Consider the following 9676-nt stretch of genomic DNA (forward strand, 5'->3'; position numbering starts at 1 on the left):
TGTCTTGTTAGAGATGGATTGCGGTGGGATTGGTGACGTCAGTGGCCAAATATGAAGTTAGAGGCTCGAGTAGGGGCTACAAATCATTGGTGAATAAGACTTGTGAGTAGCTCGTTTCGGTTATGTAGTTGCTAGTGAACTTTTATGTTACAGTGAAATATCTGATGCAGCAATGGCTACGACAGTTCGGGGTATAGAGACAAGAACACACGGATGTGCGTAGAAGGAGTTATAATCTAGACAACAAGGGAGTTACCGGGTACTTAAGAGACTTGTTTGGATTAGGAATCAAATCCGACCACTATGATCTATTGTCTAAAAATAGAAAGATTTTAGGGCAGAAGAAATCTCCATATTCCTTTAGGCACAACTTAACTAGGTTTCCAACTGTTTCAAGGTAGTTTGGAGAAATTGTAAGAAATGTTTACTTCTTTTGGCTTACCTCTTATTTTGCCCCTTATCATTGCTACCAACAATTCAAAGTGCAAACGAGGAGAAATTATTGGTAGTATTAGATCGACGTTCGATGTTGATGAGTGGTGCATTTACATGGTGAGTGGTAGAATGGTGGCAGGGGTCAAAGTCTCCTAATTTTTTGGTTGGATTTTATGAAATTCGAAGTTTGCAGCTATGATAGATAAAAGAAACGTACTGAAATCCTAAACCCTAGCTTGCATCGTCTTCTTTCAACTAGAGACTCTTGAGCACATTTCGTTGTTAAGCTATTTCATGACTTCCTACTCATTTTGTCGATATACATAATCATATAAAGTACTTATTACCAAGGTTTGAAATACTCAAGAGTTCGCATAGCATGGAAAGCTATATTAAAATATCGTCGAAAACTTAGAAATTCAACCAAAATAGATAACACTACACCGAAGTCTAAACCTGAGTGGCGGTGGTAGTGAGCACAACATGGATTAACAAGTTGATATAAACATGACGATGTACATGTAGACATCTCGATAAACACATTTTGCTCTTGATATAATGCTCCCCTCAGTGTCTAAGGGAGAGGAGGATGACCTAGAGCACATCTACCTGACTGGCTAACAATACAGCATCGTCCTTTTTTATGCGTACATGAGAGAGAAGCACATCCTTAGGTGGTTTAGATTTGTAGGGCTACGGTTTGAGTAGAAAAAACAAGAAAACCGAAGACCCTGACAAGAGGATCAATATCATTAGGTGTCATGAACTTGGGAGGTTTCATATAAGGGGGTTTATGGACGGGCCACATCAATATCGGGATCTCAGATCCTAATATTAGCGGTTAGGGTTAGGTCAGGGAGTGGATTAGCATAGACAATATGCAGTGGCAGATTCAGAAATTTATTTTCATTCGTGCTGCCTATTGCTTGGAATTAGTTATGTCTTTGTAGCTAGGCTTACTAGATGATGGTGCCCTTAGTCGAGCTTTTTGGTGCCTGTTAAGCTAATATATGATCCAGTACTGAACATTGTGCATTAGGTTAGTTTCTGGCTTTCTGCTACGGCCGATGGGTCTTATTGGTCGATGTACGGAGTAGTTCAGTAGCTGTTGCAAATTCGAAAGCAGTAAACCACATGACGACGTCGTTCAGTCATTTGCCGCCATCTCGCGAGTGTCCCCGCCAGGGGTGGGCTCCGTTCAAAGTTTGCGAACTTTGCCTTGTGCCGGTAGGCGATAGCCTGACATGCTCTCATTTTGGAAGCTCCTGTGAAGATTTTTTGAAAAAAGACACATCATTCATCACAGATCACCTTCCATGGAGAAAAAGAGAATGACTCAATGGTTCATGTATGATGTACCCCTCCGTCTTAAAATAAATATACTTCTAGGATTCAATAAATACACTTCTAGGATTCTGGCAGAAGATCAATGCTACTTGAAAATTATATATTACCTATATCAAAAGTCGTTGCATTGTGTAATGATTACACTTTGAAACAGAGAAAGTAAAAAAGCCTACTATATCTATAAAAGCATTTATTTTGAAACAAATTTTAAATGTCAGAAATACACTTATTTTGAAACAGAGGGAGTATTGGTGTATGCTATAGGCTAAAAGTTGTATCGGCACACGGATGATTTAAATTAGGATTTCACCAATCAAACACCCGGACCTTCAGACCTTCAAATTAATCTGAGTGGGATAGCACTGGCATCTTACTAGGGCCTGGCTAGCGCCTGGACGTCCGGACGCTGGCCCCGTCCGGACACCCGCTCCTACCAGCCTGTTGTGCATACTGCTGCGCGTGTCGCACCTGCTGTGCGTGCTGATGCCTGTTGTGCCTGCCGCCCGTGCCTGCTACTACTGCGCCCCTCCCTACACCCTACTACTGTTGCACGCCTCCCTACAACTGCTTTGCATGCGCCTGCTGCTACAGTGCTACGCATGCTGCTACACGTGCGCGCGCTTGCCTGCTGCTGCTACGCATATTGCTGCTCGCCCACACCTGCTACTGTGCATGCATGTGGGGACCGCCCGTGCCCCGCTTCGCTTCCCGTGCGCATGCGGGGACCGCCTTGCTTCCCCTGCTTGCTAATGAAAACACTTGCAACATAAAAAACACTTGATGCAACATACATCTGAAACACAGGTGAAACATTTAGAACATATGCATGCAATATATGTGTACAACCACTGCAATATATGCAACATTTAGATAAAACACTTGCAGCTTACGTCTGAAACAGGTGAAATATTTAGAACATACACTTGCAACATATGTGTGAAAACAATGCAACGTCTAGATAGAACATTTGCAACTTGCAACATGAAAACACTTGCTGCAACAGAAGATTGAAACGATGAAACATTTTGGAACATATTGAAACATGTGTGAAAACATAAGCAACATCCAGATAAAAAATGCTTGCAACATACGTCTGGAAACATATGAAATAGTTTGAACAAACCCTTGCAACATGTCTCTAAAATACTTGCAACATATGCAACATGTGCAACATCCCCTGATCTACTGTTGCAACATCCATATGAAACGATTGCAACATGCTTCTCTGAAACGTCTGAAACAATTGAAACATACATTTGCACCATAGGGGGGGAGAGAGAGGCCCGGGCCAATCGATTCCGGCCGACGGGGTGGGAGTCAGTGACGAGCGGTTGCGCATGAGCACCACCTAGCACCAGCACCAGTGACGCACACGAGCACCACCACCACCAGCACTAATGGCACCGGGCTTAGCTCGGCGGTGACGGTGGGGGATAGGGGCGGGGAACGCCATAGCCGCCGGGGTGGGGGAGAGCCGCGCGACTCCCCTGCAACACCACCGCACTACCACCATATGGATCTCGCTCGTGCTCCATGGATATCGCCGGGGTCAGGGAGAGGGCCACTCGATCCGCGGGCGTTGGGCGCTCTGAGTGGGTGAGGACGTTGGGGTAGGGGGAGGAGCCGCCGAGGTGGGGGAGGAGGACGTTGGGGTGAGGGAGGGCGCACGCAAGGTGGGTGAGGGTGCCGCTGCCGAATAAGGAAGCAGCCATAGCCGCACGTCGGGGCGAGACAAAGTGCGAGTGCGAAAGGGATAAGGACGGGGAGGAGGAAACAAGAGATAAGATCTTTTTGGATGCGGGAATGAGCAAAGTGAGGCATCCGGACACACGTCTTAATTGTATCATTATCGATCTTACTACCTCCTACCAAAGCTGACTACCACAAGCTGTATTATTTGACCTGATTATATCGTTTTATGGTCCCACGAACCAATTGGCGCCATTTCTCGAAGAAATAACCTGCAACTGAGGAACCTGACAGAGATTGCCCTGAAAGGCCGGCCTCACCTGACAACTGAAACAACATGATGCAATTGCAAGAATCACTTTCTGCATTTGACAACTGCTCCATCCATACATACATCCATGAACAAGAATCATACATCAGAATATGCATCAGATGAAGGCCTATATCTTTTTTGCCATAACCATGATACCCCACTGACATATATAGCGTCAAATTACCCTAAACCACCATAAAGACCCAAATCGCATCACGCAAGATGATAGAACAAGTTCTACTTACATTCAGTGTATAGCTCCCTATATAAATTAGCCTCCTCGGCACCCAGTTGCTTCGAAACTCTTAAAAAAAACACAACAGCACCAGAGGCCCAGGGCTCAGCACTAGTAGAAGTAGCAAATACATACATAAAACAATTGGCAGACGGGCTCGACTGTCACTTTACATGGGAGTCGTAGACGTCAAACACAGATTCTGGGATGACGGTGGGCAACTTGTCTATGTACATGAAGAGTCGCCTCAGGTTCTCTCTTCGGACTGTCTCCACGTCGACGATGTCCTTGTTATCTGTGTATACCCACAGGTCAGCAGAGTTTACCCTCTTGAGGCTGTCACGGCAGAACGGACATGACTGGGATCTTGACCTCCTGCAGCAACAACATTACCCACTTAGAACAATGAGATTATATTGGGTCATCGAAGAAAGAAGAAATTCAGTGGAAGAATCTGAAAGATATCTAGTGATGGTCAGATTGACAGTCTGATACTAACAAACTGCATGCTAGTTCTGCATCGACATGTTAATAACACACACAATGGATGACCATTGTCCTTATTTGGCTTGATGTAACATCACAGGACTGTTTGGTTAGCAACCATATTTGCCATGCCTAACTTTAGCCCTAAAAAAAAAATCAATAGAAGAATCAGAAAGATATCTTTTGTAGGCTAAGACAGTGATGGCAAAGGCTGACATCAACAAACTACATGCTAATTCTGCACTCAAATGTTAATAGCATACAGAGAGAATGACCATTGCCCTTACTTGGATTGATGTATAATATCAATTCCAAATACAAAAAAAAGAACAGTTTCAGCAGACAGCAGGCATAGAAATGAATACTAGTCCTTGAAGAGTCCACGAACAGAATTAGTATTCAATTATTGTTATATGGAAATGAACTGATAGGCAAGTCCCTAGCCCCAGGTAATCTAGTATTCACATTTTCACCAAAAATCACATGAATTAATTAGGTTTTGTACTGTTTCAGAACAATGGATAAGCCTACATCCATAGTTCCAAACAAAAAGACGATGACATGGTATGTTCTAACTTGCAAGCAAACAAGCCCAGTGGAGATCTCAAGGCAAGCGCTCCAGAGTAACCGACACATAGGAACACCATTAGAACATATAGACCACTCGTAAGAATTTAGGCCTTAACTCAGTTGCTAGTATCCTTAAATTCAGGCATAACCGAGTGTTCAAGAGAAGTCCACAATACATGGATCTTGGTCTCCTTCAGACTCACCACAAGCTGTAACCTGTTGTTACAACCAGCTCCTTATATTGACACTTTATTATTAAGTTACATTACATGTTCAGGCCCATTCCTGAATTCTTGTCTCGTGGTAAAATGTGTACAGAAAAAGAACTTGAAAGAGAGTAGAGAATGAAGTGGTGAACAGTACATCTTCAAGTTCTGCCCCAAAACTTCTACTCCATAGGACATAAGATTATGATCATTGCATCAAGAGCTAGTAAACATCGAAGAGCAAGAATGGCAGCTGATATTAGTTAGCTGTAGAAGAGATTTTTAGCAAGCTTTTCCCATTACAGTTTGTTGCCAAACTAATCTCATGTGAAGATCTACCAATACCTTATGGAACACAGCAGCAAAAGAATGAAGGTCACAACAGCTAACGAAGCAAAACGGCAGTTATGGACTTACGGTCATGATTTAGGGTCAATGGTTCATAAGGGTAAATTGATCCTGTATGTAATGTGGAGGTCAGGGCAAGCAAAAAAATGACCAGCTCATTACTAACAAATCCATAAATTTATGAAAAATCCAGCTTATATACATGTATCCAAACATTATTGTATCAAGCTAGAAATTATTTCACACACTGAAGGCGCAGTATTTCATCTCGAGCATGCAGGAGCGCATAATTGTCAGAACAACGTAATAATTAAAAATATCCCAAAATCTCTAGAAACAGGAGGCAGATTTGTACCAGTCGCGGTAGCATTTAATGCACATAGCGTGGCTACAAGTTGGAAGAACAACTTTGCTGTTTATCTCCATGCATATGCCACATTCCTCCTCTATATTATCATCGATCTCAGATATCACAGTTTTCTGATCCTCATCTCGTTTTCTGTACCTCTCTAGACATATTGCTTTCTGTTTTTTATCCTCCACTTCATTGATTCCTTCATGTAATTGCATCAAGGAGGGAAATATGACAGCTGCCAAAAACAACTGAGAGCTAATGAACAAGAGAGTAAGGATAATAAATGTGCAAAGAAAATATCATTCAAAAGGTTCTCAAAGGTATGCACTAAAAAAAAAAGGGCAGACCCAGTGCCGGAGGCTCCCACATGAGTGGGGTCTGGGGAAGGGAAAAACCGAGGCAAGCCTTCCCCCCGCAAAATCTGCGGAGAGGCTGCTTCAAACCCACGACCTGGTGACTCAGTGAGACATCTCTCACCACTGCACCAGGCCTGCCCTTCTCTCAAAGGTATGCACTATACCATAAAATTCCCTGATGCTTGCTTTTCTTTCATGAGTACACATGGTGGTTGTCCCATCAGCATAAACCTGCACATTTAATATAATTGTGACATTAACTCAGGTGCTGAGCCACCATTAGAAATTAGAGAAGGGGAGAAACTTGGTTCTAATACAGGAATGTTGGTCAACCTTATAAATTAGAATCCTCAACAGCCCAAGTGCACCAGCAAGGTTGCAGTCTGTCCACTGCACAAGAAAAAGGAAAAAGTGGGCAGCAGGGCAGTACGCCATCCTCATCTGAAGGCAGGCGCCATCGTATTCCCTTCGAAATTCAGAAGCACTGCATTTTTACAAACTAGCAATGAATTCTTGGTAATGTACTGAAGCCGGGGGGGGGGGGGGGGGGGGGGGGGGGGGGGGGGGGGGGACCTAAATGATGACTTGCCAGGCCAACTAGGCCGTGAAACAAACCATGAATAGTAGTTAAATTCATCATTACAGCCTTGTTAGCCAAATGATATTAGGGCGGTGTTTAGTTGGCCAAAGTTTGCGCAGGCAAACTTTGCATAGTGAAGATTCCCTACTGTAGCATTTCGTTTGTATTTGTGAATTATTGTCCAAACATTGACTAATTAGGCTCAAAAGATTCGTCTCGCAAAGTTAAAGCAAACTGTGCAATTAGTTTTTGATTTCGTCTACATTTAGTACTCCATGCATGTACCGCAAGTTTGATGTGATGGGAATCTTCTTTTTGCATAGTGCACTTTTCAGGAGTTTGGAGGAACTAAACAAGGGCTAGCTCTCATGGTGCCTTGTATGTTTGCAGACATAAGATTCCATCACAATTACCAAAGGACAATAAAATCAATGATGGCACTAATTGAGAGACAACAGATGCCACAAAGGCGGAAGCGCATGACACTAGCAAAAAGAAGACGAATTTGATACAGCAACAAGAGGAATTCCGAGATGGCAACTCAAAAAAGGCTCCCACATTGCAGAGCTTCACCAACAAAAGGAGATTTGGCCAAAAATGTAACAGATTTGCTGACAGGTGGTAGTGTGAGAAGCTACTGGCAGCAAACTTTAGTCATTTACAGAAACTAATTAAACCCCAAACACAACAAAACTACAAAAAGTGAAGTGGTGTATATATATATACGTACTGTTCTGTAGCTGGCCACAGAATAAGTTATTCTGTAGCCACTTTGAGTTACGATAATTACTATACTAATTTACGAGATTATGGTAACTCCCTCCTAAGTGATTTAGTATAACATTATGGTAAGTATCATCTTGAATTATAGTAACCCATGTATCGTAAATGTGTATTGTCATCATCGTAAATTAGTACAAACATTATCGTAAATCAAGGTGGCTATAGAATAAGTTATTCTGTGGCCAGCTGCAGAATAACCCATATATATATATATATATATATATATATATATATATATATATATATATATATATATATATATATATATATATATATATATATATATATATATATATATATGAGGGCGACTCTCATTCTATATAGGTATCACAATCAACAACGCATCATATCTAATCTAGATATTTTGGTTGGGACCAAGGAACCAAAAGGTGACTACTAGCCGTGTCCCATGATCTAATTTCTAACCCATTATTAGATTCCAGACCTGAAATAACCCAAGCAACTCTGTCCTAAAACAAATCAACAGAGCAATTCCGCGGCTAGGTACTAGCACCCAGTGTCCGAGCTCAAAATACCTGGAATAGGCACCGGTCAAAGGACAGTAACAGACGATCTCTGTCCTCTCAGCTGAACAAGTGAGCGAACAGTGAACATGACGCGAGAAGAAAGGCGAGCTTCACTACTACTCACATCGAGTTGGCGTGCTGGATGTCGGCCTCGAGCACCTTGAGCGAGTCCCTGAACGACCTTCCCATGGACACCACCTCCGGGAGCGCTCCGCCTCCACCTCCAGCACCGCGACCATCCAAGCCCCGGCCTCCTCCAGTCCCCCTCCCCTGCTCTCGCCGCGCAAAACCTCACCCACCCCACCCAAACCAAACCCTAGCGGCCTAGCCGACCGCGCTCCGGTCCTCCCGATCCGCGCCGGCCCAATCCACTCCACGCCGCGGGGGTCGTCGCGTCGCGCTCCGGTAAACGGCACGGGCGGGCGGCTCGAGTGGCGGTGGTTAGCGGCGCGGGCATTTAAAGCTCTGCCCCCTCTCGCTTTCGTCCCGGGGTGCCTTGCGTGCACGGGAGGGAGCTCGAGGGGAGAGGCACAGTGACGCCGCCAAAGCTACTGACGCGTGGGGGCGGGCGAGGAGGACCCACCTGCCGGTGAATGTGCGTAAGGTACTGGTGGGGTCGGGGTGGGGTCCCGGAGGGGTGCCACGTACGTTTCTGGAAGGTGCGGTCGCTGGCTGGGCATGTCCGTTTTGGTTTCGTCCCTACCCGGTTTCAAAGTCGTTTATACGGGCCAAAGTACACGTCATCATGCTGTACGGAGGACGGCACAGATGAATAGACCCGCTGCTAGTATCATATATTTAGTATATTTAGGGGGTGGTAGATCGTGTGACTAAAATTTAGTATTTAGATATTAATAAAAAAATAAATTACAGAATCCGTCATTACTCCATTAGATAAATTTATTAAGCCTAATTAACATGTCATTAACACATATTTACTGTAGCGTCACATTATCAAATCATAAACTAATTAGACTTAAAAGATTCGCCTAGTAAATTAGTTGCAAACTGTGTAATTAGTTTATATTTAATACTCTATACATATACCCAAATATTCAATAGGACAGCGACTAAAGTTTAAGAGGAGAAATCAAATGCCCCTTATTTTTGCAGTATAGTCTAGTTTATTTTCCCTGCTTGTTTGGTACTTTCTGGACGCAGCCCCCGTCCATCGAGATGGTCAATAAGATGTGTAACTATGTGATTCAGATAGACTTGTTTAAACCACTGCCATGCCAGATGTATGTATGTATGCAGTAGTATAATACCTGTTGATTGCTGAATACCTGACTAACATGAATACATGATCCCAGAGGATACTATTTTCTAGTGGAGTTTGCATCTGTGCATGTAAAATAAATAAAAGAAGGTAAAATAAAGTGACAAGATTTGCACCCTGCCCTCTTAGGCCTCGTTTAGTTTGCAATTTTTTTGGCGAAACGGTAC

At 43.4% G+C, this 9676-nt stretch overlaps 1 protein-coding gene across 1 annotated transcript; it reads right to left on the reverse strand.

Annotated features, from left to right (window-relative positions):
- Positions 1 to 3812: 3812 nt before the first annotated feature.
- LOC136542759 (E3 ubiquitin-protein ligase AIRP2-like) lies at positions 3813 to 8884 on the reverse strand. Its single transcript, XM_066535343.1, has 5 exons — positions 8355 to 8884; positions 6674 to 6824; positions 6505 to 6571; positions 5985 to 6219; positions 3813 to 4394 (listed from the first exon to the last, which is right to left on the reverse strand). The coding sequence occupies exons 1-5, from the start codon at positions 8417 to 8419 to the stop codon at positions 4184 to 4186; spliced, it is 729 nt and encodes a 242-aa protein (XP_066391440.1). The 5' UTR covers positions 8420 to 8884; the 3' UTR covers positions 3813 to 4183.
- Between the last annotated feature and the right edge of the window lie 792 nt (positions 8885 to 9676).

Source organism: Miscanthus floridulus, chromosome 3 (genome assembly GCF_019320115.1).
Source record: "Miscanthus floridulus cultivar M001 chromosome 3, ASM1932011v1, whole genome shotgun sequence".
NCBI classification, from domain to species: domain Eukaryota; kingdom Viridiplantae; phylum Streptophyta; class Magnoliopsida; order Poales; family Poaceae; genus Miscanthus; species Miscanthus floridulus.

Bases quoted from the DNA above. Each gene is read 5' to 3' on its own strand.
- LOC136542759 (XM_066535343.1), bottom strand. From the start codon at position 8,419: ATGGGAAGGTCGTTCAGGGACTCGCTCAAGGTGCTCGAGGCCGACATC. The intron at 6,572-6,673 runs GTTGACCAACAT...TTAAATGTGCAG, and splicing joins TGAGGATTCTAATTTATAAG to GTTTATGCTGATGGGACAAC. The intron at 6,220-6,504 runs GTATAGTGCATA...TGTTTTTGGCAG, and splicing joins AAGCATCAGGGAATTTTATG to CTGTCATATTTCCCTCCTTG.